This window comes from Centrocercus urophasianus, unplaced genomic scaffold (assembly GCF_019232065.1).
Source record: "Centrocercus urophasianus isolate 14NV4802_14NV808 unplaced genomic scaffold, USGS_Curo_1.0 seq_35, whole genome shotgun sequence".
NCBI lineage: Eukaryota > Metazoa > Chordata > Aves > Galliformes > Phasianidae > Centrocercus > Centrocercus urophasianus.
In genome coordinates this window covers 427832-454550 of record NW_024884922.1, presented here as the reverse complement: position 1 = coordinate 454550, position 26719 = coordinate 427832, and the positions used below count along the sequence as shown (strand labels likewise).

Sequence of the window (26719 nt, the reverse complement as noted above, 5' to 3'; positions counted from 1 at the left end):
CAACTCACACCCGCACAGGCTTTATTTTGAGATGCCCAACTTTACGCGAGCGCAGCTCTCCCGACGGAGCGCTCCTCCCCGCCGTTCCCTCACCCCCCGCCGTGACACAGCAGCACCCGCCCGGCCGGCCGCTGAGGTACGGCCGTTACATAACGGCCCCCCCGGCACTGCCGGGCCCCCCCCACCCCCCTCCGCTGCCGGTTCCCACCCCCTCGCATTGAGTCGAAGCGGCGGCGGCTCCCGGGCACGGCGCGGCCCCGCCCGCCCCTCACCAGCGGCTGCATCTCGGCGCGCACGGCGGGCACCTGGAACCGGTCTATCTCCTCCATCATGGTGGCGGCGGGGGCGGGCGGGAAGGTCGCGGGGCTCCTCGCGCTGCCGGGCTGCTCGGCTCCTCAGGATGCTGCCGCTGCCGATACTGCCGCCGCCGCCGCCCTGCGCGGCTGCTGCCTCATCGCCGCCGCCGCTCGCTGCCGCGGTGACTCAGCCGCACAGCTTCCGGGTCCGGCTCCGACGCCCCGCCCTCGTCTTTGCATATTCGAAGAGGCGTGGCCCCGGGACGAGAGCATCCGGGCCCGGCCCCGCCCTCCGGAACGTAACCGCTCCGCGTCTCCAGGAGCGGGGAAAGGTTGGAAACGGTCCCGCGTTGCCATGGCTGCCGCTATCAACTTCCGGTCAGCCGGCGGCGGTTAGAGGCGCGTGGTGGTCGTGAGGCGCAGCCGTGCGCAGAGCTATGCCGGCCAAGGCGGGCGACAGGCAGCGGCAGGTAAGGGCCTGTCCACGGGGGGATTCGTAGCTCGGCGGCGCGGCCTCGCGTGGGATGGCGCAGCGGTGACATCACTGCTGACCGCTACCGCAGGTTCCCTACACTGGGGTGCGGTAGAAAGCACGCAGGTGGGTTTGACTGTCTCCAGAGATGGAGACTCCACAGCCAGGGCAGCCCGTTCCTGTGCCATGTCACCCTCACTGTTCCTAGGGAACTTCCTGTGTGTGCCCGTTGTCCCTGTCCTGTCACTGGGCACCACCAAAACGAGCCCAGCCCCGTCCTCTGGACACTCACACTTTAGATATTTATGAACAGATCCCCCCTCAGCCTTCTCTTCTACAGGCCCAGGTCTCTCTCAGAGGATGGGCCCTTCATCATCTCTCTGACACCTGCACTTTCACTGGTATTTCTGTGTATTGCCAATCTCTTCATTCAAGGAGGTGATCTGAGACAGCCATCACAGCATCCCTAAGGGAAGGTCATGGCTGGCCTGTCTGGTGGCTTTCAGTGATGAGGTGATGGCATCAGTGGACAAAGGCAACTGATGTGGTCTACCTGGACTTGTGCAAAGCCTTTGACGTGGTCCCCTGCCACCTTCTTATCTCCAAACTGGAGAGATTTGAAGGGTGGTCTATTTAGTGGATAAAGGATGGTCACAGCAAGAGGCCATTGGCTCAATGTACAGGTGGAACGAGTGGTGTCCCCCTGGGGTTCATCTTGTGGTTGGTGCTCTTCAGCATCTTTGCTAATGGCCATGGGATTGAGTGTACTCAGCAAGTTTGTTGATGGTACCAAGCTGAGTGGTGCAGTTGACAAAACAAAAGAAAAGACCACCATCCAGAGGGTCCTGAGCAGGGCCAAAAAGTGGACCCATGAGTAGCTAAAGGGATTCAACAAGGCCAAATGCAATGAGTTGCACTTGGGTTGGCACAATCTCAGATATGAATACAGACTGGAAGAAGAACACACTGTGAGCAGCCCTGTGGAGAAAGACTTGAGGGCCCAAATGAATGAAAAGCTGGACATGAGCCAGCAGTGTGTGCTTGTGGGCCGGAAGGCCAACAATATCCTGAATTGCATCAAAAAAGGAGTAGCCAGCAGGGAGAGGGAGGTGATTGCTCCCCTCTACTCTGCTCTCATGAGGCCCCATCTGGAGTACTGCATCTAGATCTGGGGCCACCAGTACAGCAAGAATGCAGAGCTGTTGGAGTGGATCCAGAGGGAGGCCATGAAGATGATCTGAGGGCTGGAGCACCTGTCCTATGAAGAAAGATTGAGAGAGCTGCCCTTGTCTAAACAGGAGAGGAGAAGGCTCTGGGAAGACCTCACTATGGTCTTCCAGCTTGAAGAAAGCTTATGTAAGTCTCTTCCAAGGGCCCTGGCTTTAGCAAATCCAAGGCTGAACCTCCTCCCAGGTACTCCATGATTGCCCACAGCTTGGTGCCCTTCATGTAGGAGCCATAATACTGGGTGATGTAGGGACTGTCACACTGGCTAAGCAGTGTAATCTCTCGCTGAATGTCCTCAATTTCATTCTCAGCCTCCTCCAGATCAATAATCTTGATAGCAACCACCTCCTTGGTGCGGTTGTCGACCCCTTTAAAAACTTCACCAAATGATCCTTTGCCAAGGCCAGTGAGGCCAGTCTCTTTTCAGTGGTACGTGGAGACAGGACAAGGGGAGATGGACATAAGCTGCAGCATAGGAAGTTCCACACAAATGTGCGCAAGAACTTCTTTACAGTGAGGTGACGGAGCACTGGAACAGGCTGCCCAGGGAGGTGGTGGAGTCTCCTTCTCTGGAGATGTTCCAGACCTGCCTGGATGCCGACCTGTGCGACCTGCTGTAGGGAACCTGCTTTGGCAGGGGGTTGGACTCGATGATCTCTGGAGGTCCCTTCCAACCCCTACAATTCTGTGATTCTGTGATTCTTATAAGCAGGAGGGAGATTGAATTTTTACACATTCTAATAGTGCTAGAACAAGGAGGAATTAATTTAAACTAAAAGAGAGGAAACTTAGGTTGGATGTTAGGAGAAAACTCTTTACTCAGAGGTAAAGGTGAGGCACTGAAACAGGTTGCTCCGAAAAGCTGTGGGTGCCCCATCCTTTGGAGGCATTCAGAGCTGGCATGGATGGCACCCTGGGCAACCTGACTTAGTGCCTACAAATAGGAGTTGGAACTGGATGATCTTTAAGGTCCCCTTCAACCTCAGCCATGCTATGATTGTGCACCCCACACTGTGCAACCGCAATGTTATGTTCTGTGAGATCGCAGCAGATTTCCAGGCGGTATTATGTCATGCCACGTCAGAGCTATAACAGCATGGAGTTCCCTTGTGGGTCAGGTTTTAGTGCACATGAGATGTTCCCACACTGAGATCCTTTCAAAGACAGAACTAGCATGTAGAAATCTGTTTTTAAAAATTTAAAAAAAAAAAAAAAAAAAAGCATATTGTACATAGCTTTTGTCAGTTTCTTTTTGTTTTACTCTTTGGTCTCTCAGTTCAGGCAATGAAATTAGATTGTCTCTGAACTGATAAGGACCTAACCCTGCTCTGGGGTCAGCAGTATGGGTGAGTGTACATCCATTGATCTTACTGCATGCTTCAGGCTTTGCATTGGCATGGCAGGCTGCCCACATACTCCACCTTGCGGGAGGAAGGGCTCAGGTACCTTCACTCCTGTATCTCATGTACTGCTGTAGTATCAAGGTGTTTGACTTAAAATCAGGAGGCAATTTGGCAGGTAAAACCTTTTCCTTAATAGATTTTGATCAGTCCCAACATTATTTGATCTCCAAGGGGTAAAAAAGGGATTAGCATAGGTAATCCTGAAGTGACCCAGAACAAGCAGCCTGCTTCCTCAATCCAGAGTGTCTGCTAGCAAACTGTAACTGACAAGGAAAGGTGAAGCTGAAAGAGGGACAGATGAAAGTATTCAAAGCTGTGAGATGGTATCTGGAATCCCCAGACAAGCTTCAGTGATCTGAGGGCAGCAGCTCTTTCAGGGTACATGCAACAACAAAGGAGCAGAAACCATTGCTTGTCTTTCCTCATGTAGTCCTCTTTATGGCCAAGTAACTTCTGTTTAGCCAAGAGCGACTGATCTGTACTACAGTTTGTCTACACAGTGACTGTATATAGTTTGCATAGACCTATACAATTCATGAAGCTTGAGTCAGCTGAAGGTAGCAGAGGTAGATTGGACCTGCCAGCTCCTGCAGCTGAGGACTAAGAACCATTACCTAAGTGGTTCTTCATAGGCTTGATGTCTTTGGACCCATTTCATTTTTTTTTCTGCACGTCTGGTTATAGGGCTTCTGGGCTTTGGGGCTGAAAAAAGCAAGAGAGAGGATCACTGTAACTTTTGTAATGCTTCTACTAAGAAGTACAGTTGTTGAGTTACAAAGGCTTTAAAAAGTTCACAAAGTACTGGAATTCAGAACCAAAGACTGCATTCAGCCCTTGATAATAAAGATGTTTATGCAAGATTGTAAAACCCAGTGATAATAATAAGGATATAAACTAAACTTGGGGTTAAATATTTTGCACTGAATTCCAGTTTCTCTTAGCTTTAGAATTTCTGTATAAGCATTTTCAATCATTTTCAGTAACCTTTATCTCAAGGATTTTTGAATGTCTAGATTTTCATTCACATGTTATTTGAAAAGCTTAATTAATGTTCTGAAAAGGCGTTTGGTTCATTTTAATGTGCTTGAAACATCATGAACTGTTTAAAGTCTGGATTTTTGGCTTCTCACATAACTTTCATTACCATAAGTGAAGAGAAAATCATTTTAACCTGCCCTGTATTTCCTTGCCTACGTTTGCCTTGTGCTTGTTAAATACGACTGCTGTTTCACGTACTTTCATCTACAAGAATTTTCTTGCCTTGGAGGAATTGTGTGGATCACGACTTGGCTTTGCAGTCCAGAATCTTCTGTCTCATTTCCACCGATTTAAAAGCAAGCCCATGTCACAGGGGCAGTGAGAGTCATGGCAGGGATGGCTGTGCCTCTGCACCACTCGCTGCACTGTCAGGGCCTGATTTGTATTTACTGTGGCCTGGTGGCTACTATAAAATTAACTGGTGAGTCAAGGTCTAGATCTCAATTCTTGCCAAGAAAATCTGTTTTGAAAATAAATGCACTTCTATCTCAGACACACGCCTACTCTCTGCTAATGTTCATAGTGAGGCAGGAAACAAGCCAGCTACTTGCCTATGAGACGATGTTTTTTCTACTCAGCATAATTTCCTGTCTTTCCATTCTTGTCTCTTTCATTGCAAATTCTCCTCTAAGCACTATGGTCTTTTCACCTGTCCCTGTGCTTTTCATTCCTCTGATCTATTTTCTATGTATTTCTTTGTTCTGCTATGCCTCCCAGGATTTTTTTGCTGACTGCTTTCCCTTTGAAATTTTTCTCCCTGAGATTGTTCTCAAAGCTGAGGTAGTTACCTGAACATTACCTGTTTCTTTCCTTTGTCATGTGTCACTTCCAGTCCCTCCTTCTTTTTCATGGCCCTGTGCTCTTCAAGTGCTTTGTAATCAATTCTTTTTCTTCTTTTCCCTTTTAGGTGGTGTTTGCCTGTCCTTCTTCTGTGCCTGTCTTTTATTTTCTCTCTCTTCTGACATCAGTTTCTTGCTTTATTTCATTCTTTTGTCTGTTCATCCTAGTGACTTCAGCCTTTGGTTCAGTCTCCAGCCACCTGATCTTGTTTTGTTTATTTTTGAATGGAATCTCCCATATCCTTGGATGAAAATATGCCAGAAGGTCAGAGATGAAGGCAGTAGATGAAGTGAAGTGCATTTAAAATGAATCATTTGATTTGACTTGAACCTTTATTAGAAGCATCATTAGGCTTTGGTATGTTTGTGGATATTAATAAGAAGCATTCCAGTATGCCTCAATCCATGTGTTTACAGTGCAGCTTTGTAAATAATAAGACTTTTGTATTCTGTGTACTTCACTAACATCCTTCCTTTCTGATCTGAAATTTGTTACATACCATTAAGACCCACAGCATTTTGAGAAAGTGCAGAATTACGGAAGGGTATTGGACAATGTTTCTAATCAGGCTGAGATGGATGGAAGAATTAGGTTCTCAGCTCTCTTGAAAAGGAGATCCTGAGTATGACATACTGGACACTCTGAGGTATAATGTTTTAAAAATGCAAACCTTGTGTGGTATGTACAAGAGCTAGCAGAAAGTTGTTGGTAAGGCATGGGACTTCAATCTGTTGGCCCTGTGTACAGTCCCTGGTGTGCTGAAGATTCATAAAAACAGTTATTTTAAACATGGTTGTCAGGTATGCTGTTGAAGGTGTTGCTTGTACTGGATCCAGAGTTCCAGTTCTTTATTTTGTGGCTCATCCTTGCTTTCTGCAGTGGAGTGTACCCAGTGCTGCTACGTTCTTCCATGGCTGAGTCCACTGATTTGCCTATGGTTTCTTAGCTGACACTGCATACATCTCTTTTTATTTTCAGTAGGTAAAACTAGATTGCCTAGATTGCCACAAAGGGTCAACACTGCTGTCAGAAGGAGGTAACTTGTGCTCTGTTAAGAAAAGTTCTGAATTTGGACAGCAAGGCGTTCCTCCTTACTCTTGACACATTGGCTTGTCCGCACTGACAGTGTCAGCAACTTTTTTTTTGCTGCTCAGCAAGTTGCCAAGGAGGGACAGAGAGGCCCCCTCCCAAAATGCAGCCAGCAGACGCATACTTTCTGCAAGCACAGCCTTTAAGGTCCTTGTTGGCTGTTAGGTATGCATGAAACCATCCATGAAATATAACATAAACACTTTGTTTGGTGTCACTTTAAAATGTCTTGGCAAATAGCACTTAAATTGGCATCCCTAGTGATGTAAATGGATGTCTGCTGCAGGGCAGGCCACAAGTCATTTTGCTTCCCTTGGCTTTGTTTTCGTGCCATACTAATCTGCTCATTTTGCCAAGTGGTATTTTACTATGGAGACTGCTAATATTCAAAACAAGAATAGAAAGCTAGCAGGAGATTATTAAACAGTTTTACAGAAAATTCAAGTCCACTGCTTATAATGACTCTCCCTCTTCTCCTTTAGAATCCTACAAGGAATTCCGTTCTTTTTCTCCCCTTGACTTGCTAACCTATTTGGTGAGCTCCAGAGGAAGCAGGAATGATGATGTCCATGCTCAGGAAGATAAGTAACCTTAACAGGAGCATTCTGTGATTGCTCCACCTTGCAGCCTGATTGTCTTCTGAAAACAGTTGGTGTGGGGAGCAGAAAGGCTGCCAGCATATCTCTTTAAAATCTTAAAAAATATTTAGGCTGGGTTTGTCAGTGTTCCGCAATGGGCTTTCCATTAATAGGTAATCAATTTGCAGCCTTTGGAAGATTTGCCTAATATGAACTAAGTTCAGTTTTGTAGAAACTCCATCATCCCTGCTGAGTTCTTTGGTGTTTTAGGCAGGATCTGCAAATCCAGGTGTGCTGTACCTACTCTATTCTTTAAGAACAAGGATAAATTTCATGTTACTCAAGGAGTTGTTGTACAGTGGTGTGCCTGGCTCCTTGTCTTATTATGTATGTGTGGTGGTCATTTGTAAGAGCTGGTGTGGACGAGGTGGTCTAAGCTGAAGTGAAGGGGAAGGAGGAACCACTCAGCAAAGGCGGTAGTGAGGAGCCTTGTCCTGACAGGAGGAGAGCGCTCATGCTGGCGTGGTTGTGGCTCCTACCTGATTAATCAGGGCAGGCCTTGGGTCAGCTTGTGAGTGGTACAGACATTTTTCCAGAAGGATTTCTGCAGTTGTGACTGGAGGGTTTGACCTGGTTATTAAATGAACACTTGCTCATGAGAGTAAATCTCTTCTTTCTTTGACAGCAGGATGATTTATTTACCATCAGCACTGCCACTGACAATTCAGAGGTTTAATGCAGTGTAAGATGAAATAACTAAGCAGTAGGGCCTTACAAAATGTCTGTTAAAAAGGAACCAGACATGTCTGGAAACCAGATGACTTATAAAAAGCTTCAGAGCTTTTGCTGCTCATCAGGAAGGCAGGTACCCATTGTTCTGTCCATTTTATATAAAATCAGTGGATGAGTCTAGGATCAGCAATGGGCGGCTGTCACATCACTAACAGAACGAGAGAGTAATAATCACTGTGGATAGAATAAGTAAGACCGATGAGACGTGAATGGATGGTTGTGTATGTTTCTTTATTTTCTTTCTGTCCAGGCAGAAGTACATTAATTCCAAGGTGTCGAGGGCAAAACTTTCATAAAACTGCCATTACATGTTTGTAATGCAGATGCAAATATAGGACAGCTTTTCCTAAATGCCAGCCTTAAAGTGCTTCTTTGATACACAGCAGTGTCCCTTGGAAAATGATAATTTGCTTGTTCTTATTATAATGTTCTTATTTTATACTTAAAATTATTTAGAATAATTTCGCTTGGAGACAGTCGAAGCACTCAACCTAAAAATAGAGTTAGAAATGCTTTCTGGAGAGGTCAGCAACAGGAAAACTTCCTGCTGAAGGCTTGATTCTGCCCGTTTCCATCTCTTGTTGGCTTGTCTGCAGCAGAGGGAGCTGAAGCAAGGAAAAGGAAAATTAAGTGGCATTTAAAGCATCAGTTTTCAGCTGTTTCTTCTCTTCAGCTGCATCATCCTGTTAGATTACTGTATCTTTGCCGTAGCACAGTCGACCTGTCTTACAGTGTATCTGACATCTGACTCAGGGAGGAATTTCTAGGTGCCGTCAGAAACACCTCCTGGAAGAAAGCTCCAGAAAGCAACTGTCGCCTGAGTTTTATATATGTCCTAAATTTAGGTATTATCACTGCTATTTCTTTTCAGCATGGGAACTACAATAATCTGTCCATTTATTTAACATAGGATGATGATTCATTAGAATGAAACATTTTCAACATGCAGGAGTTCACACTTTGGCATTTTTCAGTGGAGCATTAGAGCACATCCCTCAGTGCTCCGAGTTAAGATGATGATCTGGAGGTAAGAAACTCCTTGCAACTATTTTGTTCCACCTACCTGTTCCTGATTTCCCTAGCAACAGTGTCTCTTTTTCCCTAATATAAATTCCACATATTCACACTCTTCTTCTTGTTAGTTAGAATGGAATTTAATAATTATTATTTAAAGGAATTTAATAATAATTATTAACATTGTTTAATTAGAATTTATGAAGGCTTATGATGTTTTCCGTGGCAAGGCTGTCTCCAATTTGTGGAGAATTAGCTAAAACTTAGCTATTTGGATTTAAGTATTCTTAGTTGAGTGTTTGACTAGATGCTTACCAACATAAACCAAAATACTAACAGCAACTTATTGTCTCAACTCTGTCCATATTCTGCACATGGGAGAGCTTAAGTGAGGCAGGGAAAGTACAAAAAAAAGGTGTGTGATTATGCAATTAAGCCATGTATCATGCTTGTGCTCAATGGGATGAATTGAAGGTTGCCCCAGCAACCTTAATTCTTGCATTTTCTTGCTTCTGAGCACTTCTCTTTGAGGTCCTAATAAAATAGCATGCTAACTTTCTTATTTCACTTCTGTAGCTCATTATATAAGAGCTAAGATGTGCTTGAATTTTAGAGATGTGTATATGAGGGCCAGCCCCTGTCATTAGCACCTTGCTGGTGAATATCTGATTATGCTGATTCACAGTTCTGGTTTATTATTTATACGTCCAAATGTATTTGTGACCTTTCCCTTGTACAAACACTATGTTGTGTAGAAGAGAGAAGGAGCTGTCAGTGCAAAAGGATTGCAGTTTAAATAGTAGCTTATGTGTAACGTTGAGGGAGTAACAGAATGATGAGGAAACAGTGGTCATCATTCTGAGCTCTGGTGGCAAGACACCAGCTGTTGAGAACTCTTTACAGCTAGCGTGACAGAGAGGATTTTTAAGGAAAGATATGAGAAGAACTGTGTGCTGGTTTGGGAAAGATCTACAGGAAACTGGAGCTTGTGAAAAAATTAACAAAAGGAGCCAGCACAGGCACACCAATGAAAACGGCTGTCTTTTCCAGCAACTAGCACAGCTAGACTTTGTGCTATTATCTGAATTGGAGGTGATGTAAAATGTTTTTTTATTCTTGGCTGACCTAATTTTGTTCTTCACCTTGCTTCTTTTAACAGTTTAAAGAGATCTGTCAGTTTTAGTGCATCTTCCATGGTGCAAATATTACCAAATTTTTAGCATCTCGTCACATATCCCTCTATCTGTGTCACCTTCCAGATGGATTGCAGCGATTTCAGGTTCTTGGACATGAACCTTGCATTGCCTCAGGCACTTTGCTAACATGGGCTGTTGTCACGCACCCCTGCAAGAATGATGTTTGCTTCCAGAATGCTGCCTTCTGTTTTTTGTATTAGTTTCTGTGGAATATTCTGTGCCTGCAATTCAGTATATCCAACAAATTCTACATTCAGATTGCTTGTTGCCAGACTAGTCTCTGTGTTAGCTGTGTCTGTAGCATGTAGCCAAGTATTTGTGTGATAGCCAAGTAATCCTGAGGTATATTAGGACTTGGGGTGGTGGTGATGTGTTCTGTGTTTCAAAGTACCAGAGATTAGAGGTGTGGTTAATAACTGTCCTGCCAGTAGTGTTCTTGCCCCCTTCTGAAGGGAACTCAGTGTAGCTGCTGGTAGAGCCCCCAGCAAGCTGCCCCAGCACCACGTGGATGGTCAGAATACTTCTGTGCGTAACAGTAATAATAATGTAGGTTAAAATTGTTGCATGCAAGCTTCTTAGTTTTATGTCCCTTTTCTGGTGGAGTACTCGCCTCTCTTCTGCTCCTTGGGTTCCGAGGTCAATAGCTTCATTCTGCTATCATTGGTCTTTGGGAACAGGGTGGCAAGATGTTAGCATCTAGGTCCTTCACTGGGAAGGATAAGATGTCCATGTTGATGGTTTCTTCTTCCTCACTCTAGGACCTGACTGAGGTTTCTTTCTATGATAACTAACACACTTCTTACACCTTTGTCAGTGTGTTGTTCAACATTGCATCTGACATGTGATGTTTTTCAAGTGTTAGATTCCCCTTTCAACCTAAGCCATTCTATGATTCTGGGTTTTTGTTTCTTTGTTTGCTTTTGTTATCCCTAAAACCATCTTTGCCCAGGCTGACAGGTCTGCATTTCTTCTGCTGATCAAAGGTAAACTGTTTGCAGCTGTGAAATCTCCAGTGCCAATCCTGTGCCCTATTATGAATCATCCTGTGCTTGTGTTCCTCTTTGCCATGTTCTGTATCTCTGCTTCCAGGGTTTCTTTTGTGCATCAGACCTTTTTTTCCTTCTGCATTATGCTACAGTTGTAAAACCATGGATGTTTCTTTACAAAAATAAAAGTAGAGCAGACAAGCCATAGGCCTGTGATCAATTAGAAAAATTGCTGCCCAGCTAAAGTGAGTAAAACGAAGCTGCAGGTAGGCCAGGAAGAGTTCAGACAACCAGCTTCAGTCCTGAGGACCTGCAGTCTAGTACAGAGCCCAGAACACATTGCTAGTAATGACAATCATATATTACAGAGCTGAGTAACAAGCATGCATGGCCATATCAGGAAGGACATTCCTGACCTGAGGAGTTCAGAGAAGCGAGAGTGGAAGAATGACAGCAAGAAGCCAAGACCTGCAGACCGCCCTGTTATAGTGGTGTGTGCCTTGGGGTTGTGCTGCTATGCATTGTCCTGCATTGTTCCTCACTTCTGTGCTCTGCTGGATTATTGCTGCCATTTTAATACCTAAGCTCACACTCTATCCTGCAAAGTTCTAAGCTGTGTGGGAATGGGGTAGAGTTTGTGCTGCTTCCACACGCTGGAATCAAATCCCAGCTCCCTTCAATGTCACTTTTGGATTTTAATACGGTTCCAGATATTTATTCACTTGTGGCTCTTTAGAGTATGTCAATTGAAATGTGTGCAACTGCCAAAACCAATTACCCTCAGATTGCCTTGTCAATGCCTTTACAGCTGGATAAATGCTTTTAAATGCTCATTTACAAAGGGTAATAGTGAGTAGGCTTTATTTCCTCTTTAGAATTAAGAGTTTGTTTTTGATTCAGATCTAAATAATATTCTGCTCTGAAGTTCTGTTTTAAATTGTGTTGCCTTTATCATATCTATTTCACATGTAATATCTTCCTTGCAGAACAGGATGCTCTCTTGCTGAGCAGTACCATGGGGGAAGCAGGCTGTCTGTGTTATCCCATGGCTTTAATAGGGGCTGTAATGCCAAGGCTTCTGGGCACTCTGCTATGCTCTGCTATCACCCCACGGAGGGTTTTAAAGTAAATGTAATTATTTTTTCTGATTTTTTCTTTTTGTATGTGTCCATTTGACTAATAACAATTTACATTTCAAAGTAAGGCACATTTTCTAAGCTTAGAAATTAGTATCAGTCTGCTCATTTGTCATCACTTTTAGTGTACATTTTCTGGAATAGAAATAATCGCACCTTGTTAGTAACAGCATTCTTACAGCTTGTATGATGGGAAACAACACTGAAAGTCACGGTCTCTCATCTCTGCTCCACTTTGTTCTCGTCTGAAAATATTTTCCTTCTTGGAAATGTCTTGCCACATCGCAATAAGTAATGGGACTTTAGAAATAAGACTTGGAGATTCTGTGTGAAAGTGATTACAGGTACTTAATTTTTTAATAAGAAACAGAAGTGAATATTTATGCTTTATAACAAAGAGGAATCATGAGAAGAGCCTAGGAATTTGTGTAGCATCTCATGCTTTTTAACTTATCAATAAGAAATACAGAAAAGGGGACAAACCAAAGATAATGTAAAACTAGGCTTTCCAGCTGGAGAATTGGGAAAACCAGAAGGAAACAGCAACTAGCAGGCTTTAACAGAGAGCAGTAGTTCTTTGTATATACACATCTGTGCTCCCGTTAGCAAGGCTTATACAAGTCCTTGATGTAGGCAGTTGTCCATGCTAACAGTCAGCATGGATTCCAAAGTGCCTGATTAATTTTGTGGAGAAAAAGGTTCACTTACATGAAACAAAAAGGACAGTATTTCAGGTTCAAAAATCCACTGGAGCTGAAAGGACATCCTGGAGAAAGCATCTTAAATACCTGCTTTTGAATACTTTTGGAGCTGTACCTGGCTAGCTAAGAGGTACACTGTTATGTTCTTCTAAAGAAAAATGATAAACACATGGGAGCTTACCCTTCCACCTCACTGTATTCATTCCTTCTTCTCTAGTATTTTCTTCCATGTGACAAAATCAAATGGTTTTTCCAAAGGGAAACTCTGCTTTTCCCACCAGTCCCATCTGATGTTACCTGGGTCCATCCTTAAACTGTTCTTGTTAAAGTCTCTGATGTCTTCTCCTTTGTTTATCAGATTTCCTTTTAAAATACGTTAGCTTCATTCTTTGCTTTCTGAGTTCTTCACCTAATCTGTCTCCCAGCATCTTCTCAAAAGAATCTTTCCCTTCCTCTTCTGCTTTCTGTAGAGTCTTCACAAATCTTTATCATTGCTGTCCTTGCATTTTTTCTTAACCTCTGGGCAACCTTCTTTAGAATGACGCTATAAGGCTTTTGTTGTTTTATTGTTCCCCTTAAAGCCTGTCTTAAATTTTTTCTTTGCTGTGATGCACTTAAGAAGGTTGTTGGTGGTTAACTTCCCAGTTGTTGATCAGTTTTCAATGCTTTTTTCAGTAATCTCCTCTCTGTAGGTGCTAACCTTCTGTCTCTGACCTCACTGTGACATGCAAGCATTTGGGGTGAGAGTGGTCTTTCTGGTGTATCTGAGTGAGGCACTAGAACCTGGTGTGTGTGACATGTGTGAACCACAGGTAAGGCATGCTAAGGACAGAGCCTCGCATTTCTCCATTCTGTTGAACTTGTCTTATATTTTGTTTGTGACTGCCTTTCATTCAGAAAAACATTTAGAATAAAATACTGGTATATCTGGCTTTTGAAAAATACCATTGCAGCAAACCTTAGCAAGCACATTAAAGTTGTATTCTACTCCAGTTAAACTGGGGAACAGAGTGTTTTAAATTTTTATGTTGGGTCTGTTCTCACTTCAGAGCCAAAATGGACCTCCAGGAGGAAAGGCTGTACAACCGAGGCTTTATGGGGCTTCAACTAAAAAACGGGTAAGCTCACAAATCCAGGAGTTTTAAAACATCATTTTTCTTTCTTTGTCTATGAGATGCAAACTAGATTCTGCCTGAGCAATGACTTGTTTTATGGCGCTATTAACATTCCAATTGATTTAATAATAAGGGGTTCCACTGAGAAGGGAATTACACTAGCAAGGTAGAATAGAAATGGAAGCTAAAACAAAGGCAGAGTTTTGGTAGACTGCAAAATAAAACTAATTTTTTTTTTAAGTATATGATATAAATTCCAAAATATAAGCTGACAAAGGCTATGAGAAAACTGCCTGCTTTGGTTAGAAAATTCAAAACATATTCCAGATTTGTTTATTAACATAGGAATACAAGCATTAGGGAGAATACTGTTAAGTTTTTGACTTTTTAACTCCTGTCAATTCTTTCACTGGCAGGCAGATAAGTGCTTAGAATAACAATCTACTTCTTCATTTACAGAGACAAAACGTAAGCTGATGTAGATGGGTTTATCACCATTGGTATGAATGGGGGAAGGACAATTTACATGCTTTTAAACAGACCTTGTGACAAACAACTTTTTGCCTTCTAAGAATAAATTAGAGTCCTGTTATTTTTCCCCCCTTTTTAAGTCTCTTAAAAGGGAAAGGTATTGATTTTCAAATAAAAAATGAAAAAAAAACACAGAAAACCCAACACTATTTTTATCTTTGTCACTAGAAAAATAACAGCTCTGAACTAACTGGCATTGAATTGTGTATGAAAAGTGTGCTACAAGCAGGTGTTCATGTGAGTAGCATTAAATCACAAACAGCTGTTTTGCCCTCATAGTCTTTTGAGAATTGAGGAGCCTGACTTTCCTTTCAGCTTGCTTCATTTTGGCTTCCTTTACCTTTAGGAGAAAAAAGTTGCAGCCTGTGAATTTCCCTGGCTTCTGGCATATGCAAAATTCTCTGTTACTTTACGGCACTGTGTGCTTTTACACATCACGTGCTTTTTACCTTTGTGCTGCTCTGCTGATAGCATAGCTTTCCTAGGTCTTGCAAACAGCCTTCACTTACACCCTGTATTCATTGCCAGCTCCATATGGCTATACAGTTTAATAGACCGGAGAGACCTGCATTTAAAAAAGTGTTTGATTTATTTTAAAACAACTCATTACACATTTCAAACTGAGGGAGAAATTTTATGCTGAGCAGTTTAACACTGTAATCAGCAAGCTCGTGTTCTAGCAGTTTATCTTTAATGACCAGTAATTGAAATTCATCCCTGCAGTGATCCTTTTCCTATTAATGATATTGTATCATGATACCAACTCTAGTCTAGCCCCAGGAGAGCAGCTCTCACCACTGCAGGAATGCAGACCTACTGGTCTTTGGAAGAAAACAGCATTCATCCAGAAGTCACATCCTAGCAGCTTTGTATCTTAATCTAATGTCTAAGTGTAGCTTATATTATAACACTTAAGAAGTAATTGAAGTTTCAATTTCAATTGAATTGAACTTATGCCTTTTAGTTAAAGTACGGGTCGTTTGGGTTATTATGTGGTCAAAAGAAACAATTGCCAACTTTTAAACTGAAATTCAAGTGGAGTTTCTTAAGTTTTGTTATTGGGGGTTGGACTCGATGATCTCTGGAGGTCCCTTCCAACTCCTACAATTCTGTGATTCTGTGAATTACTCCCATTTGATAATGGGCCAGGAATTATTTTCAGACAGTATCTCTTCTAACCCACTGAGCTACTGTTGCCAACTACTTGCAAATTTGGGGTTATCTGGTCTCTTTTATGCAGAGATGAACAGGGAAATCTTCTTTGTACCATGCATGCAGGAGTGCCTCTGCGTGAGTGAGCAAACCAACCACAGTCTTGGTGTTCAAATTGACTTCCTTTTCCTGTGCTAGGATGAAGATACATCCACTGAAGTTGGAGAAGGAGCGGATGAGTGGCCAGCATCAAAGACTATGGTCAAACCTCCAGATCAGCTGGAATTGACTGAAGCTGTGAGTAAAAAGCAGAGTCTGTACTTGTCATGAGAGGTGTACAAAATTCTATAAACTGAAACCTACCTCTTACCCATTTGTTGGGGTTTTTTTTGTGTTGTTTTTGTTGTTGTTGTTGTTGTTTTTCCAGAGGAACTTCTGCAAGAGTAGGACTAAAAGCTGTTGATGTACAGTGTCTGGAGCACAGGCTAAAATGACTTTCAGCAGGAAAGTGGGGAGAATGTGCTTTGCAACAGCTCTGGGCTTAAGGCAAAGTAACACTATATGTAGTTGATCCAAGAGGGGAATGGAGCCAAGTCTTTCCTCAGATAAGGAGGACACCAGTGCTAACCCTGAGCTTTTCAGGAGTAAGAGGGAATTTGACTCCCGGAGTCATACAGAGAGGGGTCCCTTTGTTTAAGGCTTTGTCCTCCTGGTTAATGCAATCAATCACCCTTCTAACTACATTTTCCTCTCTTCTGACGGCTTATAAAGCCCTAGTGTTGCTCCCTGTTCTCCAAACAGCTCTCAAAAGGAAGCTACACACACTTCCTCCTCCTCAAGCAGTAAAAACAATTGACACTGGTACTATTTTTTGTTTGAACTGGTTGAGCTTCCAAGCACTGCTACTGTGTTGAGTGTTTACTGGATTTATAGAATGTGTATGCTTCAAGAGAAAGGTTTGTATTTTTTGCCTTATAAAATGCAGCTAACATTTTTCAAGTGCTACCACAGACAAAAATTAACGCGACGAGTAAAAAATTCCAAGAAACCCATTGAAGTATTACGATAGGAAGCAAGATGACTTTGTTCTTGACCCCACTCTGCTCACACCACTGCTCTCGTGGAGGCATCAACTGCAAGCGAGATATCTGCAGAAAACATCCTAGAACTGAGTATGAAGAGTCTGGTGATCTTTGTATATTCTATGTTGAATAACAGTGACATTTTCTTTATGATGCTATTTTGTTTCTCCTCCAAAGGAATTAAAAGAGGAATTTACACGTGTTCTGACAGCTAATAATCCACATGCCCCCCAGAATATCGTCAGATACAGCTTTAAAGTAAGTGTGACATGACCTCTAAAACTGAGTTTTTTTGCTGTTAGTTGTTTTTGAGTTTTCTTTTTATTTCCTATCAGGTGATTTATTTTTAATATGGAATTCCTCGTTACATATTTACTGGCAGTGCTTCCTAAGGGGATTTTGCAGAGGATGAAAGCCTAAAAGCATTGACATATTTATTCAGAAATTGGAAATAACAATTACTCAAGTTTTGTCAGTGAATAAAATTGGCGCACCTAAACTCAGGCAATGTTTTTTTTGGTGTTTTTTTTTTTTTTTTTTTTTTTTTTTTCATTCAGTGGTGATTAGAGGATAAAAGACAATAGTTAATTTGGTCTACAAGTAGTTATGCCTCAGGATCCTGAGATCAAGATTCAGTTGTTTGCATTGTATGAAAATTCAGAAATGTTATGTGAAATCAGTGACAAGTGCTCTATTCGTGATGAGTAGGAGTGAGGAGGGGAGGCTGCATCAAAGATTGCTGGGAAACATCCAAGAGTCACACCTTCACATGTCTGTATGCAGAGTATATGCTGCATTACCCTGGAGAGGCTTTCTCCAGCTAACATTTACCACTAGCAGCATAGGCTGCTGCAGGGGCAGAGGGGAAGGGTGGCTCTACTTTCTCCCTCTCCCTGGGAAGAGTCACACCTCCTGAAAGAAATGAGAGCCCATAGGGACAGCTCTTCCAGCTCTCACCTGCATTAATCCCAGCTTTAGGCAGTGAATAGATAAGCAGGTGAAACAGACCTGAGCTTGTCCCATCTCTGCATTACTGTAAACACAGGTGACAAGCAGTCTAGTCCTCCACAGTGAGTGAAGTGGGCTCAATACTATGCTCTCATGGACACAGGTAGCAGTCATATTTTTAGAAGGAAACCACTGAAGTATCTGTGTTCTGCAGTCACTTCTGATTGCTTTTAGATGTAGCTCTGAGTCTTAATATGTAGTTTGAACATGAGTGCATGGCTGCTCTGTACAGTGACTTTCAAGCAAGTGCCGAGAAAATTAGTTTAAAATAGCTGAATTAGTGTAGTGCTTATAAGCCTGAGCACAGTGCTAGGAGCCTGTACTGTTTCCATATCAGAGCTGCTCTCTCTGTATAGTGCTGCTCTCATGTAGGAATGACAGCTCATTCAGGTATCTCAGTACAATAGAGCATTGATGTCTTTTATGAAGTGCTGTGCAGTAGAGATGTACTAGAATTATATTTAAAATCCCTTTCTGTGTAATTTAGGAGAGCTAGAGATTTCATATTCTCGCTTCTTTTCCTTGTATTTTTAATTTATGACTTTCAGCATCTTGAGATATAAATAACTGCTGGAAGGAACTCAATATAAAAATGTTAACAGCAAACATTTTGTCAGTATGGGACTTCTTAGCTTTAGCATTTTAGGCTAAAAAGTATTTCTGGCTTTAAAATATATTTCACCATGTTGATTGTGTTGTGTTTTCATTTTTGAAGGAGCGAGCTTACAAGCCAATAAGCTGTGTAGATCAAATAGCCATTCACTTCTCTTTGAACGGGAACATGATACTCAGAGATTCAGATGAAGGCAGGCGGCAGAGTCTGAGATTAAGCAATGCATCAGGTTGGTTTATTTTCTGAAATCACAATCATTTTCAGCTAAGCACTGGTACCAATTAGAATCATAGAATCATAGAATCAGCATGGTTGGAAAAGACCAGCAAGATCATCCGGTCCAACCATCCACGTACCAGCAATAGTTCCTGCTAATTTATTCAATGTGAGGATTATAATCATACTTCACAACCATAAATTGAATAGATTGCCTCTTTCTCAAGAAACAAAAATAGAAAAGCACATGAACAGCCAGCCAGATGTTTGCCACAGTGTAGAAAACAATACCTGCTTTTGAAGCCAGCTGAACACCACCCACTGAAATTTTCAGAGCTATTTAGTGTCTTTAAATGTCTTCTACTACAATTGGTTGGACGTACATGTCCAAACTCCTCATCCTGCTTTGAGAATTTCAGCCATGGTTTAAATCTTAAAGCAGGTATGTTCAGAGGCAGGATAAGTGTTTGGGAAACTGTTATATACTTGGTGCATTCTTCCTCTCTCATCATTGTATCTAATGGGCAATGTGAGATATAAGATACTGAGCTAGTTGAACCTTGGATTTTATCTAGTCATCTACATGGACTTGTGCAAAGCATTTGATGCTGTCGTGCATGACATCCTGGACACCAAATAGGAGAAAAATGGATTTGATGGATGGACCACTGGCTGGATAAGGAATTGGCTGGATGGTTGCACTTAGAGAGTTGCAGTCAGTGGTTCCATGTCCAAGGGGAGACGGGTGATGAGTGGTGTTCTTCAGAGATCAGTGCCTGAACAGGTGCTTTTTAATATCTCTGTAAGTAACATAGACAGCGGGATTGAGTGCACCCTCAGCAAGTTTGCAGATGACACCAAGCTGAGAGGTACAGCTGGCACGCTGGAAGGAAGGGATGCCATTCAGAGGGACCTGGACAGGCTGGAGAGGTGGATCCATACCAACCTCGTGAAGTTCTGCAAGGCCAAGTGTAACATCCTGCACCTGGGTCATGGCAATCCCAAGCACAGATACAGGTTGGGCAGGGAATGGCTTGAGAGCAGCCCTGAGGAGAAGGGTTTGGGGCATATTGGCTGATAAAAGGCGCAGCATGAGCCAGCATTGTGCGCTTGCAGCCCTGAAGGTCAACTGTATCCTAGGTTGTATCAAGCATGACCAGCAGGTTGAGGGAGGTGATTCTGCCCCTCTACTCTGCTCTCATGAGACCCCACCTGGAGTACTGCATCCAGTTCTGGGATCCCCAGCGCAAGAAGGATGTGGAGCTGTTGGGGTGGGTCCAGGGCCACAATGATGATCAGAGGGCTGCAGCGCCTCCCCTACGCGGGCAGACTGAGAGAGCTGGGGCTCTTAAGCCTGGAGCAGAGAAGGCTCCGGGGGTACCTGATAGCAGCTTTCTAGTACATGAAAAGGGCCTACAGGAAAGCTGGGGAGGGATTTTTTATAAGGGCATGTAGCAATAGAATGTGGGGAAATGGCTTTAAACAGAAAGAAGGTAAATTTAGACAAGATATTGGGAAGAGATTCCGTACTGTCAAGGTGGTGAGACACTGGGACAGGTTGCCCAGTGAAGTTGTGGATGCCTTCTCCCTGGAAGCACTCAAGGCCGGGCTGGATGGGGCTGTGAGCAGCCTGGTCTAGTGAGATGAGTCCCTGCCTTCAGCAGGGGGTTGGAACTAGATGGTCCTCTCCAACCCAAACCATTCTGTGATTCTGTAGTTCTAGTATTGCGATTCTTACGTTATCTGTCAGGAAACATAGTTCAATCAGACACTAAAGAGCTATGTTGTCAGGAAATATTTCTAGTTTACGATTTTCCTCAGGGAAAAAGTGTTTAGTGATCTTCTCATGCTTTGGCTGTTGGAGAAAGAAGCTGTGTCACAAAGAATGTCCTGTTGAATTGGTAACACAATGATATCACTGCTCCTGAGAACAGCTGTTAGCAGTGACCTTGGAGGGGTAGTGCCTCTTTTCTTCAACACTTAATGAAATATGCGTAATGATCTGAAGTATGACAAAATGCTAGATAGAATTGTCATTGCCACAAAAGCATGGATTGTTGATGTTGGCAGTGCTTTTCATTGTGTGCAAACGAACCAGTTTAAAGGAGCTTGGTGCTAACTAGCATCACTACACACTCAAGGCTGTGACTGGAATGTGGATATCCATCATTGTCTTAATATGGTGTTGTGGTTTAGCACAGCAGGCAGCTAGTACATTTATTTTTATCTGTATAAAAAAGAACAAATCACACTGTAACTCTTTTGTACCTTGAGAGCATTGCTCATAATTGTATGTAACAGCAGACTTTTTCAGAGTGCAGAAAGGTCCAGAGCTGAAAGCAATACTCCAGAAACCAAGTTACTCAGATCAGAAGTTATTTCAGAAGTTTAATTTGAGTGAAAATCAGATTTTTTATTTTATCACTGAGAATTACTGCAGTCTGATCTAGTAATAACATTGCTTTTTTCTATCCTTGAGCAATCACCCTGCAAACTGAGAGTTGGTTACTCTGTTGTCTAATGAGAAAGCATTAGAAAAGGATGCATTTGTATATTAATACTGCAGAAGATAGAACAGTCTGCAGAATGTCATATATTGTATCCTATTATCCTAGATTAATTCACTTGTCTTTTCTGTCATCAGAAAAAGCTCCTTCTGAGACTTCTGCAATAGCATCTGAAGAGGCAGAGCTTAAAGATGAAAAAAGCACAGAAGATGCTCAGGTAATTCTCCACAGTCAGCTGAGAGCTGTACTTTTTATTTTTAATATTGGATTGGAAACCCTCTTTATTATAAAATGAGCTCGCAGAGATGCTTCGGTGATCTATTCTTTTGTGCCTGAGATGTCTCAGCTGTTGCTGAAATTCTGCACTTTCTCCTGAATAGCTGGGGTCCTCCTGCCTTTCCTCGATTTGGAGGTGGACAGGGGGTGACAGGTCCCTACATGCTAGGTCTGTCTTCATCCAGATACAACGTCATGATGGAGCGTAATTTGCTGGGACTTGGAATCTTTGTGAACAGTATGTGAAATCTCTCTATTTCCCTGAAAGGGAAGTAGGTTAAAAATAAAATGCGGAGAGACGAAAGCAGCAAGTGTAACTATTTTAACTGAGGTGTGGCCGACTTAGAAACAGTTGGCCGATCAGGAAAGGAGTATGCTATGAGCAGTTTGTTCCTATCAACGCAATGTCATGCCTTGTAATCAGTTTCAGATTGAGCTGTGATTGTCTACAAAAGCAGTGAAAACATAAATTCATGGGGCTGTAATACATTCTTCTGATCCTCAGGTCTAATTCATTTTATCAAAGGCAGTCATGCTATATTATCTTGTTCATATGAGGCTCTATTTTACAGTAACTTCATTTCCTGTTCTTCTCTTTCTCCATTTAGATACTTCCTTGCTCTGATAGCCAGAAGTCTCCTAATTATCATCTTTTATATTTTGGTCTTACATTTTTCCTTTGCCAACCTGTGGCCATTTGAATAGGTACCAACATTGCTGTCTGCCTGAAACAGCTTTTTCTTATGATGTAACCCAACCTGCCCCCACATCCTCTCAGCCACAATTGGACTTGCTCACTTATTTGCTTATTTCACTATTGTCCCCCACTAAATCTTCAATAACAGTTTCTGCTCCTAGGCAGCAAAATTCCAGCAGTCTGGTAAGTGCTTCAAAAGAAGGGAGGAAATATCTGATCTTTCCAGGGTTCTCTTGCAGGCTGCAGAAGAGGAAGAAGCAGAGAAGGCAGAGACAGCAGAAGCAGCTGAAGCAGCAGAGGTAGAAGAGCCTCCTCCCCCAAAAGTAAAGGAGAAAAAGCTTGCAAACCAGTTCAACTTCATTGAGAGATCTTCAAGGACACTTGACAACCCTTTGCGGGTACGCTGCTTGCTGCTGTTTCCTTCAGTGACCCAGAGAATCTTTCCTTTGGGTGGGCAAGTGGAGCATCAGTTTGTGTCATATTGTGAAATCCTTGCACGTGCTGGTGGGAGGGGAAAAAAAAAAAAAGCACAACAGTTTTTCAGTATGGTAAAACAACGTTTAACGATGGTAACACATTTGAGGTAGTGAAAGTGGTGACCAAAAAATTCTTGTCTTAAGGACTCTAGGATAGTCTATAAAAATTTGGTGCTACTGTAAATCTTCACATCTCGGTCCACAAGAAAATCTGTATTTGCATGATAGCTAATAATGTTTGTGCAGTGATCTGGGAATTATTTGGATGCTGAATCAATCCAAGATCAGTATTATTCTCAGTATCTGTTATGAGAAGGTAGGTTCCACAGCTGGACTATGTCACTGAGTCTTAGTGTGTAAATGACACTTTCTTATGCTTTTTTTTTTTTTTTTAACTTAGGAAAGAGCATCCCAATCGGAGCCTACACCTTGTAAAAACTTTTCAGTCAATGCTAACCAGGTATATCCTTTTGACTTCATTAATCATTTTGGAAAATATACAGGAAAATTTTTGTCTTTGTATTCCTTGTACTGGAATGAACTCCTGTATTGTGGCTTTGATTTCTGGTTTGAACTGGAGAGCAAAGTAACACGGCCCTCTTTTTTGTCTTTATGGATAAACTTAATTTCTAACGTCAGGTGTCTCTGTTCAGCTGGTTTTGATTGACCATTCACCACCAGCCCCTAGCTGGTTTATTTTAGAAGGCTTTAAATGTGTAGAAATGGAGAAGCACACTCCAGTGAAAATGGTTCTGGGCTCAGCAAGAGCTGAGCTGAGCTCTTCAGGAACTGCAACTGCTTCTTGGAGGCACTGACTCCTCCTGGGGACATGGCTGTCTTTGGGATGAGGAGCTCTCTGTTGTTGACTATTTTCCTTCAGTGAGTGGTGGGTCATTCAGGAAGAACTGTGGTCCAACATTCCCTGCCTGTTCTAGGAAGTGGGAATATGCCAGTTTATTCATGATAAAGATCTGTTCCACATTTTTTTTCCATTACTTTCTCCATCTGTTGAATACATACATACATATATATTAATTCATATAGTTATACATACACATATATTAATTCGTAATAGGAAATACATATATATATAAATTCTGCATGACATTTTACACATGAAGTACGCAATAGCTTTCACTGGAAACGGAATCCAGCTAGTTCTGCTGACTGCTTCTCACAAATATTTGCAAAATATATCTATGTATATATATGATACTAATCTTGTCTCCTGTGTTATCAAAGTACACTGGGAAGATCCAGGAGAAAGTATTAAGTAATGATAGCAAGTAAAATGCTACTGTAAGGAAGTGATAGGAAGAGGAGGGGAGGTGCCTCTGTCAAGCTGGGGACTGTAACTCAGTTTATTCCTGAACTTGAACTCAGAGTAACTGGCCTGAGAGCTTTCTTCCTTTCAGTTGGAGTTTTCTTTCTTTTTTTTGACAGTGAGGTGACCTCAGCATTGGAGAATATAGAAATTTTGCATGAAATTTTTGAAAGCTAAGAGGAAAATTTTTTCTTTTAATTTTCCTGTTAAAAATTTTGACATAAGGCTGTTTTTTCCTCAACTCTTTTGCCTTCTTGTTCTTCCTTGTGCTCATAATTTTTTCTTATAAAGATTCCTGTTCTGCTTCTTCTCTCACTCTTTTCATCACATCTCATTTTGTCCTTCCCTTGATATTTAGAACATCTTTTCTTCTCACTTCCACCTGCAGATTTACAACACAAAGCACATTTTCTTGTTACAGGTTTTCTTCTACTTTCTATATTCCACTGTTTTAGTCTCCTTTGTATTTGATTCATACTCCTGCTCTTAAGATGATGTACCAGATTTAGATTACCATTTCTCTTTGCTGAAAGTAGTATGACTGCTTCAGATACAGTACTAGCACTGCAATACTAATGAATAGTTCTCAAGTGGAAAAATTACTTTTGGATCTACTCAAGTAAGACATTCCTGCATGTGGCTTAGCAGAAGATATTAAACTGCTCTCAGTTTCCATTTCATCATATGTTTCAGGGTAAGAGTTCAAGATTTAAATTGTGTTAAGCAGCTACAATTTAATTTTCCAACAACACATGAGAAATGTCACACAGCAGATGTTAAATGCATGTTTCCTATTAAACACTAAAAATTAGCCAAACAGAATATCCTACAAAAAAGATACACAGTCAGAGCACTGAGGAGAGTGTTGGGAAAAGGAAATTATTAGTAATATAATACTTTGTTCTCAAGAAGTGAGACATGTCGCATCAAGCTTTGAATATATTGTTTGGTCCTTCATTGTTTTGCCTGCTATCTTTCAGCTGATCCTGGTGACAGTGTTACTGTTTGGATTGTGTGGATGATTTTTTTTTCTGAAGCATAATCAAGTCCTTACAAATTCTGCCTCTTATCTGTCTCTCAGTGGGAGATCTACGATGCCTATATGGAGGAGCTTCAGAAAATGGAGAAGTCAAAAGAGAAAGAAAAACCAAAAGCTCAGATAGGAAAGAAAGAGGAGAAGAAGAGGGGAAGAAAGTTAATTTCACTGGAATCACAGGTATATTCCACAGCTCTAGAAGTAGCTTGCTGAGAGTGGTAGTGTATACTTCCATCATGCAAGCAAAGGGGAATGTAGCAACTCGTGCTGACTGTGCAGCAAGTTCTGTCAGCTGGCACGTAACAAACCTAAGAAATGAAACTACTGGTTTTTTTACTAGGAACCATATTTCCAAAACAGGGATTTCTTCCATTTTTTATTTGTTGTTCTTTTTATAGGGATACAAATCAATATGAAGCCATAATCTTGACTCAAAGCTCATTTCCAAGAGCATTATCGTGATTGTGTCTCATTTTTGATTAGCATATGAGTGGTAAAAGAATGAAATAAGTTGAAACACTCTTTGACTTTACACAGACTTTTCCATGGGATGTACAAGCATTAAGTCTTCTAAGGAAAGGCAAAGAAATTTAGGATTTCTTCACAGTGTTACTAAAACAATATATTAAAATAAGTTTTGCTACTTTTTATTATTTTAATGATAACGCTATGTAATTATAACATATGTATTTTACAGTTGTATACATATAAATTTTGTATAATAGAAACACAGAGTTCTGTTCATAGCTTGCCCCTACCATAAATGTAGGTGCATCACTGTAACTAAGATACATCCTTGTAATGTAAGCTGTCTCCTGAAAAGGACTTCAGCACTTTCATACCATACACTGATTTGGCTGTAGAGGATTTGGCTGGCTGAGCTTTCACAGTAGCCCTCAGCCCTTAACAGTCTTGCAGTTTTAACAGACCAGAAACATGTTCTGACAGGCTTCCTCCTGTGAATAGCGCCATTGATATTCACAGTACTTTCTAAAACTAATAAACCTTTCACCTAAGTGTGGAGAACTAAGCCTGAAGTCAATGATGCAATTATGGGCTTAAAGATTGGAGTTCTTAAAGCTGTCTGTTAAAATGAAATAAAAATTTCTACTAATGGAACCACATTGTAAAAAAACCTGACACGTTCAACTGACAACAGTGGGAAGCTGAAATCTGTGCATCTATGATCCCTCCCCTTGGTACTTTGCCTTTCACAGGGTGATTACAGGGAAATCAGAAAGTGAATACAATGGAACAGTGTAATTGAAATCTCTTTAAGCAGAGCCAGTATTTGACTTTGAAACCCACTGCAAGACTGGTGGGGTGGTTTGAAGTGTATGAAAAAGCTGCTGAATTTTCCAGTCGCTAACTGGAAACATACAACCAAAGCATCCGGGCATTACAGTTTGATTATGAGTAAACATCTACAAACATTTTGGAATTGTCAACATAGGAAGAATGTTGAATTGGTCAAATATGTGCAGAGAAGAGCAGCAGAAGTGGAGAGGGGACTAGAAAACAAGTGTTATGAAGAGCAGCTGAAGGAACTGGGACTGTTTAGTCTGGAGGAGAGGAGGCTGAGGGAAGACTTTATTGCTCTCTACAACTCCCTGAAAGGAGGTTGTAGTGAGAAGAGTGTGAGTCTCTTCTCTCAGGTGACAAGTGATAGGACACAGGTGACATGATACACCAGGGGAGGTTTGGGTTGGACATTAGGAAGAATTTCTTCATGGAGAAGGTGGTGAAACATTGGGACAGGCTACCCAAGAAGAGGCGGAGACCCCGTCCTGAAGGTATTTTAAAGGCATGGATGTGGCACATGGATGGACATGGCTTAGTGATGTGACTTGGCAAGTTAGGTTGATAATGGGATGACAGCTGATGATTTGGAAGGTCTTTTCCAACCTAGATAATTCTG

At 41.9% G+C, this 26719-nt stretch overlaps 2 protein-coding genes across 5 annotated transcripts in view; one reads left to right on the top strand and one right to left on the bottom strand.

The window, feature by feature from the left end:
- The window catches only part of FAM219A (family with sequence similarity 219 member A), a 90245-nt gene extending 89896 nt beyond the window's left edge, over positions 1 to 349 (bottom strand). For 2 of the 3 annotated variants that reach the window (XM_042831211.1, XM_042831212.1), the window contains exon 1: positions 273 to 349. In XM_042831211.1, coding sequence (XP_042687145.1) covers positions 273 to 332 — 60 coding nt within the window. In that variant the 5' untranslated portion in view covers positions 333 to 349. The remainder of the gene's footprint in view (positions 1 to 272) is intronic. The other variant, XM_042831213.1, reaches the window with a different exon arrangement.
- Positions 350 to 699: 350 nt separating this feature from the next.
- Positions 700 to 26719, top strand: part of DNAI1 (dynein axonemal intermediate chain 1) — a 134750-nt gene continuing 108730 nt past the window's right edge. Inside the window, exons 1-10 of one of the 2 annotated variants that reach the window (XM_042831195.1) lie at positions 700 to 766; positions 13818 to 13886; positions 14583 to 14651; positions 15765 to 15863; positions 16826 to 16906; positions 18372 to 18498; positions 21130 to 21209; positions 22205 to 22363; positions 22842 to 22901; positions 24847 to 24981. In XM_042831195.1, coding sequence (XP_042687129.1) covers positions 734 to 766; positions 13818 to 13886; positions 14583 to 14651; positions 15765 to 15863; positions 16826 to 16906; positions 18372 to 18498; positions 21130 to 21209; positions 22205 to 22363; positions 22842 to 22901; positions 24847 to 24981 — 912 coding nt within the window. In that variant the 5' untranslated portion in view covers positions 700 to 733. The remainder of the gene's footprint in view (positions 767 to 13817; positions 13887 to 14582; positions 14652 to 15764; positions 15864 to 16825; positions 16907 to 18371; positions 18499 to 21129; positions 21210 to 22204; positions 22364 to 22841; positions 22902 to 24846; positions 24982 to 26719) is intronic. The other variant, XM_042831196.1, reaches the window with a different exon arrangement.